This window comes from Nanorana parkeri, unplaced genomic scaffold (genome assembly GCF_000935625.1).
Source record: "Nanorana parkeri isolate BGI_ZX_2015 unplaced genomic scaffold, ASM93562v1 scaffold458, whole genome shotgun sequence".
Taxonomy (NCBI): Eukaryota; Metazoa; Chordata; class Amphibia; order Anura; family Dicroglossidae; genus Nanorana; species Nanorana parkeri.
In genome coordinates, this window is record NW_017306726.1 from 1,004,965 (window position 1) to 1,026,532 (window position 21,568).

The 21,568-nt window shown below is 42.0% G+C and overlaps 1 protein-coding gene across 1 annotated transcript in view; it reads right to left on the reverse strand.

Moving 5' to 3' along the window:
* Positions 1–21,568, reverse strand: part of MAD1L1 (MAD1 mitotic arrest deficient like 1) — a 685,198-nt gene that overhangs the window by 508,707 nt on the left and 154,923 nt on the right. The window contains exon 11 of the mRNA XM_018560488.1: positions 7,084–7,228. Within this exon, the coding sequence (XP_018415990.1) occupies positions 7,084–7,228 (145 nt within the window). The remainder of the gene's footprint in view (positions 1–7,083; positions 7,229–21,568) is intronic.

Genomic DNA, 21,568 nt, shown 5'->3' on the forward strand with positions numbered 1-21,568 from the left:
TATATATATATATATATTGTGGCAGTGCCACAATGTCATTTGGCAAAATAGTCACCCAGGACTCTCAGACAGAGGGGCCGAGCGGTCCCAGAAAGCACAACCTTTTACTGGGAAAGAGCTGGCTTTGCCGTTCTTTCCAGGTTTTCCGGATTTGGCTTGGGTTCCTGGAACTGGGAGATTTCAAAGAGCTTTGGGAGGGATGAAATCTCCAATCCTGGTTCTGGACTTTAGTGGTGACAAGCGCTGAATGATTGTGCACCTGTCCACAACCCTTATGAAAAACCTGCTGATGAATGTTCAGGGCTCAACCTGGGAGACGGGAGGACATCACCCAGGAGTCAGAGTGGAGGCCAGTGCAGCAGAGTGCTACGGGTTATGAAACAGATTGTCTCAAGGCTGTCTATAGGAAACAGGCAGAGCCCTAAGGTCTAAAGCTGGCCATACACCTTACAACCATCGCACGACTTTCATCCTGCGGTGGTTGTAAGGTAATTAAAATCTCGTACGATCTGCCTATCTTGGACAGGCAGATCGTACTTGCGATCATCGCAAGCCCTCCCTGCAGAGGAGTGGCCTTCCGATGATTTCAATGTTGAGCAAGCAGTGGCATTTGTCTCCCGAGAATCGTACGGTTCTCGGCGGGTTTTCAAGCCTGCTCGTAAGACAAAAGATGTGCGACCTTACAGTAGAAAAGTTCATACGCCTTCCATACACCTGCCGATTATCGTACGATAATCGGCAGGTGTATGGACACCTTAAGGGTCCATCACACCATATCAAGTGAGTACCGGTGCAGATCGCAGGCCGGAATGCACTGGATCGCATACATGAAGCAGGGCCGCGTTCTGGGGTGGGAGGGGGCATGTCAGTGCCATTCATGTCAAGACACCACAAACACACACCTCGCCTGCACTGGATCGTGAGGTACAGGAATGCCCTCTGTTCCAGTGCAGTGCGATCTGAAAAAATGCTGCATGCACTATTTTTTCAGATCACACTGCAATGGAAAGGAGGATATTCCTGCACCTCACGTTCCGGTGCAGGCGATCACACTGCGGGCGGGGGGCATCTACGGTGCCATAGACATAAATTGCACAGACACTGCCACTTCCCACCCCAGAATATGGTCAGGCTTCATGCATGCGATCCAGTGCGTTCCGGGCGCGATCTGCAATGGGACACACTGGATATGGTGTGAAAGGGCCCTGAAGCTGCACCGGGACACACTGGATATGGGGTGAAAGGGCCCTGAAGCTGCACCGGGACACACTGGATATGGGGTGAAAGGGCCCTGAAGTCGCACTGGGGCACACTGGATATGGGGTGAAAGGGCCCTGAAGTCGCACCGGGCACACTGGATATGGTGTGAAAGGGCCCCAACGCTGCACAGGGGCACACTGGATATGGTGTGAAATGGCCCTGAAGTGCTGCAAGTGCAAAGCCGAGAGGCTAGATGTGCATATCTTTGTGTTGCCAAGAGATGCTGAAGAACCCATGCGAGATCCAACTTGTTTAATGTGTTTTTGTCATTCTGATGCATACACTGGCATACATTTGCCAACACGTGATATGTCATTTCAAAATATTACAGGTTTTGAAATATTGTTAATTCAAAAACTTGTAAAGCTGGCTAAACAAGGGGAAAAAAAAAACCCTTGATCCCTTCTGCTAAACAGCATGGTTGGGGGGAATCTTCCTTGCTGGACTATTACATTCTGACGGCTGGCACCCACTGCGGTCACAGATAACCCAAAAAATGACAGCAGTGGAATGATCCCTGTTCAGCTGACAAAAGCCAAATGTAAATGTGTTTTTGTTTTTCTTTAACGGAGTGGTGCCAACGACAAGGCCAGCCACAACTTGAATTGAGCAGCGTATGGCCAGCTTTAGTTTAAAAAGGGTTAGCTTCTCTGTCAAATATTTATTGCTGTCTGTGTTCTCATTAGAGATATTCCCCCTCACCTTTCGTTTAGGGCAGAGAAGACAAATAGAACAGGAAGTTTGTGAAAATCTCCACAAAAGGTAAAATTACACCATTTAAAGAAGAACGAACCGCCCAGGGCAGACATTTTAACTGCTTGTTATTGCCTAGAGCCCCCCCCCAAAAAAAGTTACACTCACCTGAGCATAACTCCCGTGAGCGTCTCTCCCCCTCCGCTGAAGCAGTCAAGGAGTCCTCGAGTCATCACATCCAATACAGTGTATAGGACATGAGGATGCAGAGGGACTGGCTGGCAGGAGCGCTGCCAGCTCAGAGCGAGTATAATTAATTTTAATTTATTTTTTTGACCCAGGCAACAAGCCATTAACCCTTGCAGTGTGAGGGTAGCCCTGCTGCAAGGTTTCAAAAAATGTCTGCCAGGAGTTCTTCTTAAGACCCGATACAAGGTCTAACACATCCCTTCATGTTTCTAAAATCAAAACATGACTAGACTCAAACATTTACTGATTTGCAGCGAATCCTTTATTACAACAGATTACTTTTCATTCTTTGTTTCTTAAATTGACAGGCTTTATGTACATGCATTCCTGGATTACAGCTCCGGATGACATCCCATAGCTTGCCACTAGCTTCCAAGTGTGAGGTTGGAGGTAGCCTAAAAGGTTAAGCATAATTCACAGCAAGCGCCTCAGCAGCCCTCACAATATGTACTATATTGCCAAAAGTATTGGGACGCCTGCCTTTATACGCACATGAACTTTAATGGCATCCCAGTCTTTTTCTGTATGGTTCAATATTGAGTTGGCTCACCCTTTGCAGCTATAACAGCTTCAACTCTTCTGGGAAGGCGTCCACAAGGTTTAGGAGTGTGTCTATGGGAATATTGGACCATTTGTGAGGTCAGGTACTGATGTTGGACGAGAAGGCCTGTCTCACAGTCTCCGCTCTAATTCATCCCAAAGGTGTTCTACCGGGTTGAGGTCAGGACTGTGCAGGCCAATCAAGTTCCTCCACCCCAAACTTGCTCAACCATGTCTTTATGGACCTTGCTTTGTGCACTGGTGCGCAGTCATGTTGGAACAGGAAGGGGCCATCCCCAAACTGTTCCAGCAAAGTTGGGAGCATGAAATTGTCCAAAATGTCTTGCGGATGTCTTAAGAGTTCCCTTCACTGGAACTAATGGGCCCAGCCCAACCCCTGAAAAACAACCCCACACCATAATCACCCCTCCACCAAACTTTACACTTGGCACAATGCAGTCAGGCAAGTACCGTTCTCCTGGCAACCGCCAAACCCAGACACGTCCATCGGATTGCCATACAGAAAAGCGTGATTCGTCACTCCAGAGAACACATCTCTAGAGTCCAGTGCTGGCGTGCTTTACACCACGGCATCCGACGTTTTGCATTACACTTGGTGATGTAAGGCTTGGATGCAGCTGCTCGGCTATGGAAACCAATTCCATGAAACTCTCTACGCACTGTTGTTGTGCCAATCTGAAGGCCACACGAAGTTTGGAGGTCTGTAGCTATTGACTCTACAGACAGTTGGCGATATCTACGCATTGTGCGCTTCAGCATGTGCTGACCCCGCTCCATCATTTTATGTGGCCTACCACTTCGTGGCTGAGTTGCTGTTTTTCCCAGTTGCTTCCACTTTGTTATATTACCACTAACAAGTGACCATGGAATATTTAGTAACAAGGAAATGTCACAAAACACCTAAATCCAATGATTTGGAGGGTTGTCCCAATACTTTTGGCAACATAGTGTAAGTAAGCTGAAAGATTGCAAACACAACAACATGCACAACGTTTAGACACACATAAAAGGGGAGCAGTGCCAAAGGCCATGCAAACACACATAGGCATGGTCTTAAAAATACAGCAACAAGATTGCTAATGTTGTGTTATAATTTACTGTAACTTCTTTGAAAAAAACTGCATTTAGCCTTTAAACGATCCATAGACATTACAAGATCATCACCAGATCCTGAGGACTTCAGCAGATGTCTATTGGTACTTCAGACAACACCTTTGGCCTATATAGCTCTGGGGGAAAAACATACTTGCCAGGTTAGTTTATTTTGACAGAGAGTTATTGCTCCCTAGAGGGAGCAATGGCAGCACTGCTGTCTGCTGAGTGTACATGAAAGCACATCTGTGCAATAAAGACACATGATGGTGCTGTAATTCTGTGTCTATGGGTTTTCTTCACATTTCCAAGACATTAACCATCTAATAAAGAAACCCATCACTTAAGCATATCTCCAGCCTGTAACATATGCATAAACCATGTTCTGGCTGCATTGCACTAGGGCTGTATAGTACATAGGTTTGGGATACATTGTGTGAGAGAGATATATAGACAGATATATACACTGAGTGGCCAGATTATTATGACCACCTGAAGTTTGTAGGCAAATTAGCTATAATTTTGCGCTGAAGTTGCTAGAGGGCCAGACCATTATAAATAGGGAAGCAGGTTGTTTACAACGACAGTAGAAGTGATTTTTTTTCTGAAGATACGGGTAAACAACGCAATTTAACAGCCTTTGAACGTGGGATGATTGTTGGTGCTCGGAGCCATGGAGCGAGTATGAGCAAAACAGCAAAATTCGTTAAACGTTCAAGAGCAGCTGTTGTTAAAGTGTTTAAAGACCGGACTGTCAGCCGAAAATCTGGGTCTGAACGTGCGAACTAAATACGACCCCATCAATCATATGATTACAGCTGATGAAAACCAAAAAGGTCAGAATGTTTTATTATTACTATTACATTATGGGAAAACAATGGCAGCAGTCTCAGTACATATACAAATGATTAGAATCAAATATTAGCTACGTTCTATGCAAGGGACAGAAAACCCTGCACATAACTACATATACAATTATGAACTATAAATTAATTTCAACAAACAGGAAGAATAAAAACAAATGGCATCCTCCTTAAGGCAGTGGCATGGATAAGATGAAGAAAGGGTAAGCAGGGTGGTTCAATGCTGAATCAACTAGGTAACCACCTTGCCCAATACAAGTGAAATAACCCATGTGGTAGCCCACATATCCATATTTTCAGAGTAGTCAAAAAGGGTCACTAGAAGCCATCTGTGTCCCTAGAATTGTTTCGGCAATCGTTAATGAGTTTACTCAGTGAGTGATCATTTTAAACAACGAGCTGGTGTTCTCCATTTAGATACCACATGGGTCTAGGCCAGCCTCCATTATGAGGGTTTATTGCCCTACAATAATATAGCCAAAACTATTGTTTTGGGTTTTTTCCTAGTCCAGAGGGAAGAGACCACTCTGCAGGATAACCAAATACCGTAAACTCGTTATTCGGCATCCATGCGGATTGTGTTTGATTCTGGATAAATGTTGTTTCTGGCTGCTTGAGAGTTACTATTAAAAATAGGTCCAACTAATGCCATACCCCATACTATACCATATCATAACAAATAGGGATGCACCGATACCGGTATTTTGGTACCAAGTACGAGTACCGATAATTTTTTTTCGGTACTCGCCGATTCCAATTACCGAGTAACAGAAGTCCCATTCAGGAAGCAAGGTGGCGTGTAAAGAGTCGCCACCCGGCTTCCCGATTCACAAGAAAGTCCCCTCTTACCTTAGTATGTGCAGCCTGTCACCCCCGGGGCCTCTCCAGAGAGAACGCGGCCTTCGTCCGGTACCCAGGCGAAAAACGTCTGGGCAGCCAATCAGGAAGCCGGGCGCCGTGTAATGAGGCAACACCCTGCTTTCTGATTGGCCGGGAGGCCGGCTCCATGTTCTCTTGTCATGAGATGACGAGGGAGCATCTTCCTGATTGGCCAGCTTCCGACCAATCAGGAAGCCAGGCAGTAGAACTTAAATATAAAATGGAAAATTAGGGCAAAAGAAGGCATGCATCATGCATAGTCTTCTGACATTAGCAAGGAGGAAGGAAGAACGGCATGAAATAGAAAATAATGAGATAGTGCCCTGAAATTTGGTCTGCCTTCAGGGACACGATCTAGACAATGTGGGTTAATCTATGGGGGAAGATGGGGGTCGTTGAATGGTGGGATCTGCCTTGGTGGGATGGCAGCCTCGGGGACTTTCTATGTGTGGGAGGCATGAGGGACGACAACAGCAGAGTTGAGGAAGCCAGGGAGGGCAGGACAAGAGTGGAAGAGATGGGGAGTGAAAGAGGTAGAGAAAGCACTACTGGGAGGCAAAATACCTCAATTTTGGGACTCCTGCGGCAGGAACCTACGAATTACTGCAGAAGGAATCCAAAATCTCCTGTTTGGATGCGGCGGCTGTCAACCATTCAAGTTAATGACCAGGTGTAAGCGGCCGTCCACATATAATCGCATGTGATACGATTACATGTGGTTTGGAATAGTTCACTGTCCCTGGATGCACCTTTTCTGCGTTCAGGGACTGTGATCTATTGCAAACTGCATGTGATCGTATCACATTTCGTAGCATGAGGACCGCTGCTTACAGGAGCGGCCACTGTCACCCAGTCATTAACTTCAACAGGTAATAGCAGCCGCATCTAAATGGGAGATTTGGGATTCCTACCGCAGGAATCCCAAATTGCATAGTTTTAATGTACCCTTAGGCATTATATTAATTACCGATGAAACACCGAGACTCTCAGACACACTTTTTGTGCTGCAACGTTTGATAAAATTCATAGTCAGTTAATAAAACATATTGACTCTTTTACAACTTTTTCAGCCTTATAGCAAAGTACAGTATGTGTTCTCCCTGATATGTTTTCTGCATTCTGCCATATGTTAAAGCTTGCAGTTAGGGTAGACGGTTGCATAAATAGGCCATGGACTTTGTAGATTATCCCATGCCTGTTTCAAGGTAGCAAACCCATTAATATTTTTGAAGAGGATATAGGGTCTCACAAAGCCTTCTAAAGATCATGCTTGCTTGCATCAATATAAATATTTGATGGATAATAAAGGAAGCATAGCTGACAATGCTCCTTGTTTCTTCCTTCAACATCTGTCAATGCTTCCATGTGACCATAGGCTGGTGTGATCCTTATAATATTCAAGAAAACTAATTCCCCCATAAAAAGCAAAATGTTGCACACAGCAAACACACCCAGACATCCAAAAACACCACTGAGTGTAACTCACCTTACTGAGCAGCAGCACCCTCTTCTGAAGGCGTCTTACTAGTGCATCCTGCACTTCTCTTCTCTTTTTCTCTTCTAAGAAGCTATTCTGCAATTTCATAAGCTCATCCTGAAGTTTATGCCGTGCATTTTCTAACATTCGGGCACTACAAAAAAACAAAAACAAAGTGCCAATCAGTTAATAAAAACAGATTAATAGTTAAAACGCAAACTCAAGGCAGAAAACAAACATGACTAGTAACTAGTACAAACATAGAGCTCAGTTATTCAGCTGAAACTAAGGCAAGATGGAATGACTGATGAGTGCAAACATTCAGGCCAGGTTCAGATATTGTTGATCCCCAGATGCGCCTCCCGGGACAGCGAACGATTGCACACAGTGTTTGCTACGCTGCCCCATTGATTTCAATCATCCGCGTAGCAATCGCTAAAAAAAGGCACATGTACCTCTTTTTGCGACACGCACCACACAGTTTCTGAACCGCGATCGTGCACGATTGCACTGCCATTATTGTGGCGGGAAACTGCGCAATCTGCCTGGCGCGACTGGGATGGCATTAGAAAATATTGACGCTGCCAGCGTGATCGGTGGTGGTGGGCAATTCCGTACATGATTGCTGTGTGGTCACGGATCGCCATAGTGTGAACCTATCCTCAGAGTCAACATTATACTTTACTACAGCAAATAATTCTAAAAAAAAAAAAGACTGAGTTTTAAGGTCTGGGATAGGAGATTCAGCAGCTCCATCTTACCTTTAGGTTTTAAAGAGAATGTGACTCTGACATTGTGCAGGTTTGCTTTAAGGTGACACTTCATTTGAATTTTAATGTTTTAGGATTACCAAAGAAGAGGATTTTAAGTACAGTGATACGGCTTGTGCCTGACCCTATTCTTTTTCAAATATACACAAACACCTGATTGGTTGCTATTAGCAACAACATTTTTCACAGTCTCATTGGCCTTCAGGTATAAAAATTTCTAAAACGGCAAAGTCTATTGCGTACAACTACTACATATTTTGTGACTAGGTTATATAAAACTGACAGCTGTGATCTGGAGGGTTAAATGCAACACTTTGTTTTTTATTAGCGAGCAGTAGCACAAGTTAAAAGGAATAAGGCAACTATATGAAGACAACCCTTCTACAAGACATCACTCTTACACAGCCTTTGCAGTTGATAAAGTAAACAGGTAACAAACCAGAACAATTTACCTTTAATGTAATCATGTAAAATAATCACTAGATCAAAAGACATATGCATTTGTATGCAAATCTCAACCTGTCCTTTAAACTCAAGCATGGCTGCAACCCCAACTGCTTTATAAATATACCTATTTGTCCCTAAATACAAACACTACATTAATGAACTAATAAGGGCTGGCACTGTGTGTTTAATTCATCCTCAAAGTTCACAACAGAGACACCAAATTCTGGTAGTAGCTGGTTTTTCAACAGCTTGTGACTGCTGGGGACAGGGGACGATCAACTGTGATTACAGGGCGTCTGCTGGGAACATTGAGGATGCATTTCTCCGCAGGGCCTGCAGCTCCAGAGGTAATGATGTCTCATTTTTAAGCTCATGTAGCACCCTACTTATAGGGGTGCTAAAATATATCTATAGTCTATGTTCAGTTCAACTGTGACAGAACAATCTGTGAAGCTGTGTTTGCCTGTTGCTGGGTGTGTGGGTGTGGTACCACACAGGACAGCCAATGAGGATTGCTTTGGGCATTTATGTCTCCCAGCCAATTACTGTAGGACAGTAGCAGCGATGCATGCTGGGAGAGGAGATAAATGCAGAGTGTGGCTGTTGCAACAGTCTCTTCCGCCCCCAGGGCTCTCCTGGGGACAGGTCTCTGCTGAAGAAACAGAATGGACTAGGCCCAAGCCTGGGGCCTGAGCCTGGAGGCCCAGTGGTCAGCCACTCATGTTGGAGTTGAACCTGAACAAGAATATTAACAGTACTGCTTGCCAGAAGTTCTCCACACAGATTGCCAGTACGGCTTAAGGGCCTGTTCACACGACGTCCGTTTTGTGTGCTGACCGGCTCCGTACGCTGCTGCACTCAAAATGCATCCCAATGTATCCCTATGTGTTTTATGGGCTCCAATTCAGACAGAAAAAATACTGCATGTCACATGTTGTCAGGTCCGGAAACGGAACGGATACGCAAACGCGTCAAAAACGCATCAAAAACGCACTGTGCTGCAGCTAACATACTAACAGCCCGACTCCAGCGCATCCAAAACGCGGCCAAAACGCAGCCAAAAACGCAATGCATCAGCAGCTCCACGTCTGCTGATCAGGACCTGATCTCATGTGAACAGGCCCTCAAGGTCCAAGTCTATGGTGGCAGCAGTTACTATACTCTATTTCAAGTACAAGGAGTCTACCTCATCCTGGATGTGCCTGACCCTCTCCCTCTCTCCCTGGAGTTCAGAAATAAAAGAGAATCATCTTGGAGCTATTGTCTGGACTTCAATCTGTCGGTAACCACTGGAAGTGGTAAGTGCTATTGGGGCAGCCATGTGTTTTAATAATCCCTAGACAGGCTATGGAAGACTCGATCATTCATCGGCTCCTGCACTACACTCATTTACTATTTGTGAAGCATACGTAAACAAGTGATTGTTCATAGCCTGGCCATAGGTTCACTTTAAGATTTACTTTAATATGATGCTATCTGCCCTTTTGTCTGGATCTACAGATCACTAAGCAGGTTTCACTAACACTGTGTAAGCTTCTTTTCACCATATGCTCAGTTTAAAAATTCACTGGTTTGTAACCATTAACTTTAATTGCTCAGGCAGGAAAGAAGTAGAGTCTTAAGGTGCCCATGTATTGTGTGAATTGCGGCGGGTTTTGAGGAACCGGAGGAAATTCGTACAGTGTGTGCCGTTGTTGGCACCCTTTAATCAGCTGATCGAAGGTGCTGGCTGGAACATTTTTGTACGATAGGAGCCAGCAGCCAATGAGCTGCCCACTTTCGTTGGGTATTTTGACGGCGGCCACTGTCAAAAATGCAATGCAAACAGCAGGATTCCTCAAACTGACACACTCCTAAGTGTTGATGGATGAATCTGCTCTATTTTTCTCGTTGAGCCCAAGGCTTCAATAGATCAGTGTACGGCCAGCCTAAGTCTAAGCGGCATCTTGAAAAAAAATTTAATCAGTGTGGTGGTGTTCTCAGAAACATAAAATAACTGTTGCTCAAAAGAGACATGTTGGAAACATTCTAAAAATAAACACTGTGGGTCCTGTTACTGAACGAAAAAGAGCTAGGGATAAGGCAAACAGTTTCTATGGAGAGAAAAGCAGCTCCAAATACCATTTTTGGCACACAAAGCACAAATAAAACGTAATTGCTAGTATAACCTTAAACCTAACCAGTTTCTGTAAAACATTTTTTTTTTCAGGTCAAAAAAAATCAACATCTCTATTGTCAGGTCAAAAAAAATCAACAACACAATTGTCAGGTTATGTGTACATAGTAAGCTACATCAATATCTACAGATTCAAGATAAAGAATCACAAAGCATCTTCCTGTAGCTGACAAGGGGGGGGCATTTTAGGGCCAAATAGTTCCATTTTGTGTAATTATCATTATACAGGATTTATATAGCAGCAGTAGTTTGGGGAGCACTATACAAAACAAAGGGAGACAGTACAGTTTTAAGACAAAGCAAGACATGAGGGTTAGGGGGCCCTGCTCATGAGAGCTTACAATCTACAAACGGGAAGAAAGTTGCCTGAGGAGAGCTTCCTACAGGTCCAAACATTTTGAAAAAGCATCCCAAAACCAAAAAGCAGACACATAAATGGCTTTTCACTAACATATATGTGACTCAGTTTTGGCTGCTACGTAAAACAAACCCAATTTTTCCTGCTGCAGTCATAAATGAGCCCTGAAAACACACAAGAATTCAAGGTATTTTCAAATTACCACTCAGCTAGGCACTTCAAAAGAAAGTGAGGGGAAAAAAGAAATTTGTTTACAGATAAACTTATACTGAGTGTTTAATGCAGCAATCAAATTTGTCAGTTATTTTATTACTCAATTATATCAGCAGACAAAACGAACAGTGGGTGGATGTAAAAAGTAATTCAACAGCTTTAAACATAAAGTTTCATGGTTAAAGCGTTTAAATGGTGCGGTGTAAAGGTAAAAAAACAAAATAAGAACAAAATTGCATGTTAATTAAACTGTATTCATGTTTAAAGTGAAGAGTGAAGCAAACAATGTCTGTTTTCTAATTTTAAAAAAGTTTATCATTTTTGATATCATTTGCATAAAAATGATTGTGATTTCCATTGTGTGCTGTGAAGTATAAAATTAGAGATTATTTCCAAGGTGTTCCATGTACCAGACAATGGACGGATATCTTTACACGTTGTGGTCACCCACAAGAAAATACAGCAATACAATTCATTTTATATGGGGATTTATGGAAAGGGCAGTTCATAGGCAAACCATTTATTAACAACATTAGCTTGAACATCAGTATTGCCACATGAGAAAAATACCTCCTTAAATCTGACAAAATCTGTGTCTTTAGGCCCCATTCACACTGAGCGATATGGATATTCGTGCTGAGCGGCTTTCAGCGACATTGCGCGATATTGAGCGACAGTGCACATTTTATCGCGCTACACACTTTTTGGGTGGGACTTCGTCGCTGCTACATTGGGCTGTAACCAATCAACAGCGTTCTTGATGTGACATAATTCTTGTGCAAAAGTGACCCTTCTGTAGCGCGATATCGCGTGAATAAGTTGCGCAATATCATTGGTAATGCGCGATTTCACGCGACACCAGTCTATTGGAGCAAATTTGCGCGACATCCACCGAAAAAAGGGTCATGTACGAGCGACGAGCTACAGGTGACATTGAGCTGTGAGATGTGAAAAGCTCCACTGAAATGCATTGGACAAGCTACATAGAGCGATTATCGTGCGGAAATATGCGCGATTTTGCGGCACAAATCGCGCGATAAAGCGATCAGTGTGAACGGGGCCTTATGTGCAAAAATGACTTCAAAATAATTTCTCGTGGGGGAAAAATGCAAGGCCTGAGGACTGAGGGTTTGTTGAGAGCAGGAAGCAAAGGTTGTGAGGTGGTGTTGGTGTGAAGGAAGGTGCCTTATTGTCTGTCACAAATTCATCTATAGCAGCCCAAGACTGCTCAGCTGATAGAAGTTATATCAGATGAGCAGTCTTGGGCATGGGGGGGCCTTCATGGTTTCTTGCACCGGGGCCCTGGAATGTTTAGTTATGCCTCTGGATAAAACACAGGATAACGTGCACGTATTGCAGAAATGTGCATGTGTGTTTTGGCGGGTTTTTATGTATTGACATGTTTTTTATGTATTGATATATATAATTTTTTTTATTTGCACTAACACTTCAGGATAAGCTATAAGAAGTCTTTACCCTTCTTCAAGAAGAACTAATAAACAAAATGTAAAAAAAAAAAAAACATGATCTAGGAGGGAAACCACATATACACTCCCCTGGCCTTGAAAATGTAAATAAAGTTCACACAACATCATCACACCAGCCAAACTACCATTAAAATCCTAACATAATAAAATTGTGAACACAGGAGCATCTTCCACCTAACCCATCATGACAGTGCTTCCAGTTGGGGCACTGTGGTAGAAAGAAGAATGTTCTTGAATCATGTTAGATAAGGGTCCCAAAACCCAATGATCTTTTTAGTGGCTGCAGTTTCGATTAACCCTTCTTGCTACACCAACGGGTTGACACTATGGTAGCACAGTTTCAAATGTTCATTGACAACACAAGTAAAAGAGAAGAAAAAAAACACCTAAAAGTTAAAAAGACACTTATTAAAAGTATTAGAAAGGCTATTTGTTATGCTTTAAAAAGTGTTTCTGCTTTAGAGAGCCCACAGTTCTTATTAAAAAAAAAGTGGCGTATAGAGCAAACAGAGCCTAGAAAAATGACATCTTCCTGTTAAATGTAATTATCACTGTGCCCTGTCTAATAGTATATTTAAAGTGACATTACTGCCGTATCAGCGTCTTCCTCTGGGTATAAGTGATTAAAAAGTACAAAGGAAAACCAACAATGTGTTACTGTTGATAAACTGAAAAGCAATTTTAGGATACAGTTTAATTCCATACTGTTTATAGTTCAATGTTATAATCACTAGCTGTGAAATCAAGTCTTTTCAGCTGCACATTCAGGTGGAAAGGTTCACTGTTTGGGCTTTAAATCTTGCCATGAAAACAGATCATTTAATTGCATAAGCACCATCACGGCTTCTTCTCGTGGTTTTAATTAGTTTACAAAAAACTTGCTGGGATGCATCAAGTTACATAAAGGAATATAAATCAGAGTGGCAGTTTTCATCTCCACTATCAATCTATTGACTTAACACACAAGTGGTGAGAGATTCCCGTTTTTGCAAAAGCGCACCCCTTATCTAAAAAAAAGTGTTGGGTTTTATTAAGGATGGAGTCACAATGTTCCATGTTCATGCAGCAGGCGTGGTACTGCACATGTGTAGTTGTGAACGGGCCCATATAGTTCACCTTACCCTTTCACACAAAACTGCAACACATGGATGTGTACCAGCCACCTAGGACACAATAGGATTTTTACTTCATGCAGCAAAATTAGGGCGGCGGAAATTAACGATTAATCGTTAAACTTTTTAATCGATTAAAATTCTTTTGATCGCTAATGAAAACACTCACCTCTCCGCCGGCTTCCGGGAGTCGCATCGGTGATCCGGTGACGTCACGCACATCGACGTCACCGGACCCCTTCCCTAAGTGGCTCTGTTGGCTAACAAAGGGAAGGGGGGAGGAGTCCGGTGACGTCGATGTCCCCAAGTGGCTCCCTCGGCTAACGAAGGGAAATGAGGAGTCCGGTGGTCGATCTCCGTGACGTCACTGGATTCCTCCCCCCTTCCCTTTGTTAGCCGACAGAGCCACTTGGGCCGGTGAGTTTGCCCAAGAAACTTTATGCACGAGCGCCAGCCAAGGCATTGGCCTATACACATACAGCACAGCAATGAATAAAATGAACCAGGATCACACTAATCCAGCACGTTATTATTCTGAGTTGCCCCACTCAAGCGGCGGCCATATTGAGTGGGGCACGTGAGATTAATAACGTGCTGGATTAGTGTGATCCTAGTTCCTTTTATTACTTCATTGCTGTGCTGAATGTGTATAGGCCAATGTAGTTGGATCTGTATGTGCGTTATAATTAATCGAAATTAATCGATCGATTAAAAAAACAATTTGATTAATAGAACACGAAAATTTTAATCAGTACCAGCCCTAAGCAAAATGCATTTTTTTTTTTCTGAATGAAAACAGATAAGTGTGAATAGGCCTTAAAACAAACCCGTCACCAACGTCATGGCAATAAAAGTAAGGCACAGCAAGAAACAAAATATATAAACTAAAGTTACAGCGAGTGTCAAAACAATAATTAGATCTAGAGATACGGGCAGCTAACATGCTAATTAAATCTTTCCATTTTCATTACATCCTTTTTTTAATCTGAATCTCTGTTCTTATCTATGCAATGTGTGCAGCTCACGGCCAGCAGACTTCCATATTTAATGCTCACATGTAAAAGATGAACCTCTGTGAATGAAAGAACTGAAATCCAATGAAAGAACGGGCCAAAGACTATAATGCTGGGGAGGAAAGTACTAGATGTCCCCCAGGCAGGAAACAAGATGGGCTTTATTCGACACACTGCAGCTTCAAATGCAAACTATGAGAAGCTCACAGTATGCTGTAAAATCTAACTAAGCAAGATAGGTACAGCAGAGGAACCTGTACAATGGCACAAGGCTGAAGACAAGGCAGGAGTTTATCTTCAAACCGTGACTTTGGCATCATTCTGCTTCATCCCCAGAGCTTCCCTACTCATCAATAAAGCAATCCACCACTTAGAACTCCAGGAAAGATTCTAAATACACATATGAAAACACATTGTATGGTGGTAGTTTTACCTTCCTAAGAATTTGCATTTCAGTCCTGAGATTTACACAGGTCTGCCTCACAGCATAGTCAGAAGGGTGGCACCACTTTTCTTTTAAGGTGCCCATACACCTTACGATTATCGGACGAAACTTTTCGTCCGGCGATCGAATAGTCGTACTATTTTCGTATGGCAGCCCCATCCTGCCCCGATGATGGCAGGATTAAATTAGCCGTAATTAACGAAAAGCACCTGGACGAAATTCGGTAATTGATTTGATCGGTAATTGATCGGTAATTGATTTGCCGTATTTTCGTTAGGGCAAGCGCAGTGTAGATCGTACTGTCAAAAGTCGTACAATTGTACAGTAATGTCGGTCAGACACTGCAATGCACACATACGATTATCGGACGAAAAGTCGATCGCATACGAAAATCGTCCGATAATCGTAAGGTGTATGGGCACTTTTACACTTTAAGAATACTACGAACACCACCTTGCCCATAGCCTGTTGACTGGACATTAAAGGAGCAGAAGCAGACTAGCAAAATCATCTCTTCGCTGACTCTGCTCTCTCCTCCAGTAAAGCTAGGTATACACTATTAGAATTTCATTAAAAATTGGCCATTTTTCAGATGTTCTTTAGAAAATTGAACAAGCAAAACTCAAACCGTGAATGTGCTTTTTGTTCAGGAAAATTCATTCATTCCAAAATCAAATGTTTAAATCAAAAAAAATTTCGAAAGACATTTGTCAAGTCTCTAATAGCATTATTGAATGTCCTGAGGAGATTTATTGGATGAATGTTTGTACAAAATTCTAACCGTGTATACCCAGGTTAAGGGTTTACCCTTACAGCATATTTACATGCAGCTAACCTAGCTCCCAGTATTGTGACACACTCCCTCCCAGTCTCAATAAGGCTCAGTACAGGCTGAAATTCATGGACTTACATGAGCTTCATTAAAAATACATACTATATAAAGATTTGTTAATGAATACAGTGTGGCATTAATGTGTGTACTTAAAATGTACCTGAAGCTCAGCTTTAAGGGGCCAATAAGGATTCTTAAGCAGTGCTAGAGGGTCTGGCTAAGCCTTTAGTGTAACTGGATGATCAATGTAGATTGCAAGGGTTTCAACACATTGTGTTGCAGATTTATAACTTTTTCTATTATACAGAAACAGCTGTTTGTTTCAGGGCCTGTTCACACGACGTCCGTTTTCTGTGCTGACCTGATCCGTACGCTCCTGCACTAAAAATGCATCCCAATGTATCCCTATGTGTTTTATGGGCTACAGTTCTCACGTGCGCAGTCAGTTCAGGTTACGACAGAAAAATACTGCATGTCACATTTTGTACGGTCAGGAAACGGACTGGAAACGCAAAAACGCGTACATATTTTTTTTTTTTACTGGAACCGCAACTGAACCGGAGCTGATCAGGACCTGAAACTCATGTGAACAGGCCCTCAAGGCTGATTTCAGAATAGGGGGCAGATCAGCCTTCATTATAACCACCTGGTGCACTCTCAAGTTTTCAAATGAGGAGAAAAGCTGTGATGTCTGCACATTATTAGAAAAGCCTTAGGCCTGGTTCACACTGACCATACTGTCGCAGGGATTCAGAGCGACCAAAATCTTACCCCCAAACAATCCTGTTCCTTCTTATGACTCTTGTTCACACCTCAGAGTTTTATCATAATAAGTAAAATGCCTGTCACTGGAAAGAGTACATGAGCTTCTTTTTGGCAGATTACAGCTCGTTTTGTCCCCATAGAGTCAATAAGGAAAGCTTGGAAATGTGCGTTGCAATTGGGTTTGCACACGTTTTTGCAATTTGCATCAACGTGTATGTGCGTCAAAATGCACAAAAATGTGCAGCAAAACAGTGAGTTTCTATGCGCGAAATGGGAAATCAGGCCTTTGAGAGTATCTTGCCAAAAATGTAATTCTTATTGCAGGGGATGCCTAAAGTTTTACTTGCATCTTTGTGCAGACTTTGAAAATGAGTCAATCACAGAAGCAGGAAATGACATTTCTGGAGGTTTTCCTTATACAAATGGTGTACAGAGAGCCCCCGGGTTGCCATATTGCATTACATTTATTTTGTATATGAAAATAGAAAGCTTACCAACATAATCCCCATAAACATGGGTTTTCCTATTCAGCAATCAGCTGTTTTAACAGGGCCACCAAGTATCCCCAAGGTGGATTTCCTTTGTTCAGTAAAACACACAAAAAGTCAATGCAGGCTGAGATGAAAAGGAGCATCTCAGATGTAGACATCCTTTGAACTAATCTGTCTATGAGGTGTGGTGCCAAAGAAAACCACACAGCAGTAGCCTAAAGGTGCCCATACACTGCACGATTATCGTACGATAATCGTATGCGATCGGTTTTTCGTACGATAATCGAGCAGTGTGAACGGAGACGTGTGACCGTTTCTACTGTACGGTCGCACGTCTTCTGTCGAACCAGCATGTTCAAAAACCAGCCGGGAATCGTACGATTCTCGGCTGGTTAGAACGGTGCTCGGAAGATAAATGCTGAACGGGCCGGTGTGCGCACGCGCACACTGCCCGTTCAGCATTGCAGTCATCGGAAGCCCGCCCCTCAGGGGGTTGGGCTTGCGATGATCGAGAGTGCGATCTGCCTGTCCAAGATAGGCAGATCGTACGTTTTTTTAATCCCTTTACAACCATCGCAAGACTAAAGTCTTGCGATGGTTGTAGAGTGTATGGCCACCTTAAGAGTAGCTTGGCAACAATGTTAAAAAGAGATGATCACCGGACGTTCTAATTAAAAGAAAACTGGGCAGCAGTAGGGGTTATGTGGATGTTTTAGACTTTGAAAAAGTAGGAAACCTTTTTAATTCCTTACTATACACTTCCTTACAATATATGTTTTTTTTCTGAACTAGAAAAGGAAATGACACACAGTATGCAAAAAGAAAAGAGCACACTAACAGATACCTACAAAAACTCTTCTCCTTGGCAGACCTTATCCTAACAAATATTGCAGCACCACCCCAGGACCCTTAAGGTCACTAGTCGTGAACATAAGTTCTTCATTGCCATTTCCAGAACAACCTGGTCTCTGTGAGCAGCCTCAACATTCTATGCATCTACAAGCCAATATTTTCTTTTATTATTTTGCAGAAATGTGGCTCCATTCCAGAGACTTCCGTTCCATTCTTGTTTTGCTGACCCCAAAATTCTGACCTTTGTTTGGATGAACTGCATCTCTTTTGGCCAACTTCAAATTGCTATGTTTCTCCTCATAGATACTCAAATCCTTAGGAGAATGAGGAATGGAAACTTGATGGGTCCCAGCCCTATTTCAAGTCATTTTAGAGCCCTTTGCAAATCTCATTAAAGAGAAAAAACAAACCCCAAGATACCACTTTCCAACTTATTTAAAACATAAATCTGAAATGTTGTTACAGGAATTAAACATCAAGAAATCCGCAGCACTATTTTGCAAAACCCAAGACTAGTCACAAAACATATATTCTGAGCACCTGTACTTACAAATGTGTCAAAACTACCTTCCAATTGGGCTATTACACATACCTGTCCTCAGTAAGACATTTGTCTATCTATTGCCAACACCTGAGGTTACACCAAAGCTGCAGGAAAAGCCCTTGCTCTCAGGCTCCCAAGATAAGGAGTATAGAAGAAGAGACTACAATGATCCAATTTAATTATATACGTCTGGCTCTAGCTATTCACCTACAATTAGGTCCGGAATTGTGGAAAGGTCAAAGAAACTTGAAAACAGTGTGATTAAAATCGGTAGAAAAATTGCATTCTTATATTTTTATCACTAATAAAAAGGGGTTCCCGGGTGCACTCAAATCTCTTACACTTCCACTAGCGATATTCTTATTTATTAATAGCATAAAAACAAGAAAGCAGTGAGTGTAAAGAGTACCCTGCTGTACAATTTACCCAGCTACAGAATGAATCCTATTCCAGTCTGTTCCCCGAGCACAGTGGCATTTTCGAACCTCTTATACTTCAAAACAAATCATCATCATCTCTAAATGTTACATTCCGATTCCAAGGCTATGAGTTGATGGGTACTCAAAATGTCTATGCATCCATGTTCTCTGATCAGAAAGCTTATATTTACAAACAACAATGAGTTTATCAAAGAAACACTTAATGATGTGCACGAGAAGGAAAAAAACAAGGATAAAAAACAGAAAAAAAGCACTGATGTGATATCTAGAATTGGAAGAAAATAAACATGCTAAGAGCTCATTATAGCCCAATAAATAAAATTCTTATGTTTAAAGTAATACTAATTACATAAAAAGAAAAAAGTATGCCCAACAAGGGAACATTGAAAACAGCTACAAACTGTAATGAACTGTAAACCACATGAACCCATTATTAATCACGTTTGGATGACGTACCTAAACTGAAATCTGATTGACTGCTATTAGTTGGGACAGCAGAATATTTATTCTCAAACTGGGGAAAGACTTATATTATTAAGTAGTAAAAAGAGGTTATGGCAGAGTTAGGAGCCAATGAGGCATGTTGCATACACAGGTGCTAAAAGGGAATGTACTGACCAACAGAGGATTTCCTCATCAGTTTGCTGCTGCTGCTACTTGGGAGAGGCGGGGATTGGGGCAGGGAGGTGACAAAGCTGTATTGCTTAAATGTATGTGGGAAATCAGGCCATCAAGTCTGGTCTGGCCTTATGACAGTGAGCTCTCAGTCTCTGGGCTGGCAGAAATTAAAAATAAATCAACTGCCATGTAAAATAGTTCCCACATTATGAATTTATTTCAAGTGTATTTAGCAGCTTGACTGGAGCTCAGCTTTAGAATAAAAGGTATGGTCATAAGATTTCTAGCAGTGTCATAAATCCTGTTTAGCCAGGATCAGCACAGTCTGTCAAAGAGCTCAGTCATAATAAACTCTCGTAAACAGCATTGTTCTAGAGCTTGAAAACCCAACAAAATTGAAGCCCTAGGGTAAAATTGTTATTAAAAGAGTCCAGGTCTCAAGAAAATACACATCTTGGTCTCGTGTCCTAACTGCCAGAATCAAAATCTATTCATATTCCTTAAAACCTTATATGACAAAATCACATTCATAAGGGTCTTCCTAAATGTATAAGAAAATAACAAATCAAGTAGGTACCAAACATGCCTACGCTATAATATCTAGAAGGTGGATTGGTCACATTACATCTCCTAGGCAATGTGTGCATCCAGTTTATATAGTGTTTGGTATCTATCAAATTGTGATTTCATTCTAAACAATAATGTGTTTGAGTTCGGATTGTACAACATGGCCATCTGTAAACAATGATCCATTTAGGCCTCAAACGAGTGTCTGTATAAATATCATAAAACACTTAAACACCCCTCAGACAGTTTGATTACTTATGTCATTTCCAAAACCAAGGACAAGGTGACCATGCTCCTGGAACGCGCTTGGTGTGAACAAGGCCTAAGGCAGCATGAAGGTACCAATGCTAGATGGATTAAAAAAAAGACACAACATTATTTTGAGTATAAAACTGCATTAAGTTCTGCTCTTTTATAACTCCCTGGAGTTCAGCTTTGATATTCAGTTTTGAAACATACCTCTAAAAGCAGATCGTGATTACCTTCATTAGAGACACTTAGATATAAAACATGCAAGTCTGTCTGAAGACAAGTCATTTGTAAGTGATCCATTTTATTTGCACTTCATGTGTAAGCAGTTAAGTGCATATTACTCTGATAATGATGTAGCAGAAGTATTTTTCATACGTTCCAAGTTGCTCGATTTGTGCCGTGTACTCTGAACTGACGCGTTTCGAGGCATTCTCCAAAGAGGCCAAAAAGTTCAATCATAGACTAGAATCTAAAACATTAAACAATTTCCACAGCCGCTTTGGGCCTTAATCTTGGTGATAGCTGTCATTTATCAGGCTCCAATGAAGACTATTTTCCAGCAAGCCTCACTGGAAACAGCCAGAGGCAAAATAAAGAGGGCTACGGCACTGATTAGATATTGTGCGAACAAAGAAGCTTGCCGTGCATAATCCGTCTTTTTGCAACATTTCTTTACAAGCCTTAGGGGGACGCATATCCATTCCAGTAAAAACATTTCAGATATGATTAACTATAAAGTCTAAACATTACATTTCAAATGCAGGCTAGAGAAGGACTATGAATGAGGGAATGAAGTGAATGTTTTAGGTCCTATTGATTACCGGTGACCTGTTGGCAATAGATGCCCTGTTATTTTAAAGAGCTACAGTTATAATTTAAGTAGAGGAGAAAATGAGTTCAAAATCTAAACACCCATCAAATAAACAGAAGAGAAAATGATTTAATCATATCCACAGGTTTTCTAAATGGATTCTGTAGCCAGAAACTATTCCTAGTGCACCTCCTGCAAAACCACTTAAAAGGAATATTTTGTAGAAAAGAATTAAAAAAGTGAAACTGTGCTTTCTCAATGCATAGCAAATCAAAAGAGTTCACCTTAATGTCGGTCCAAA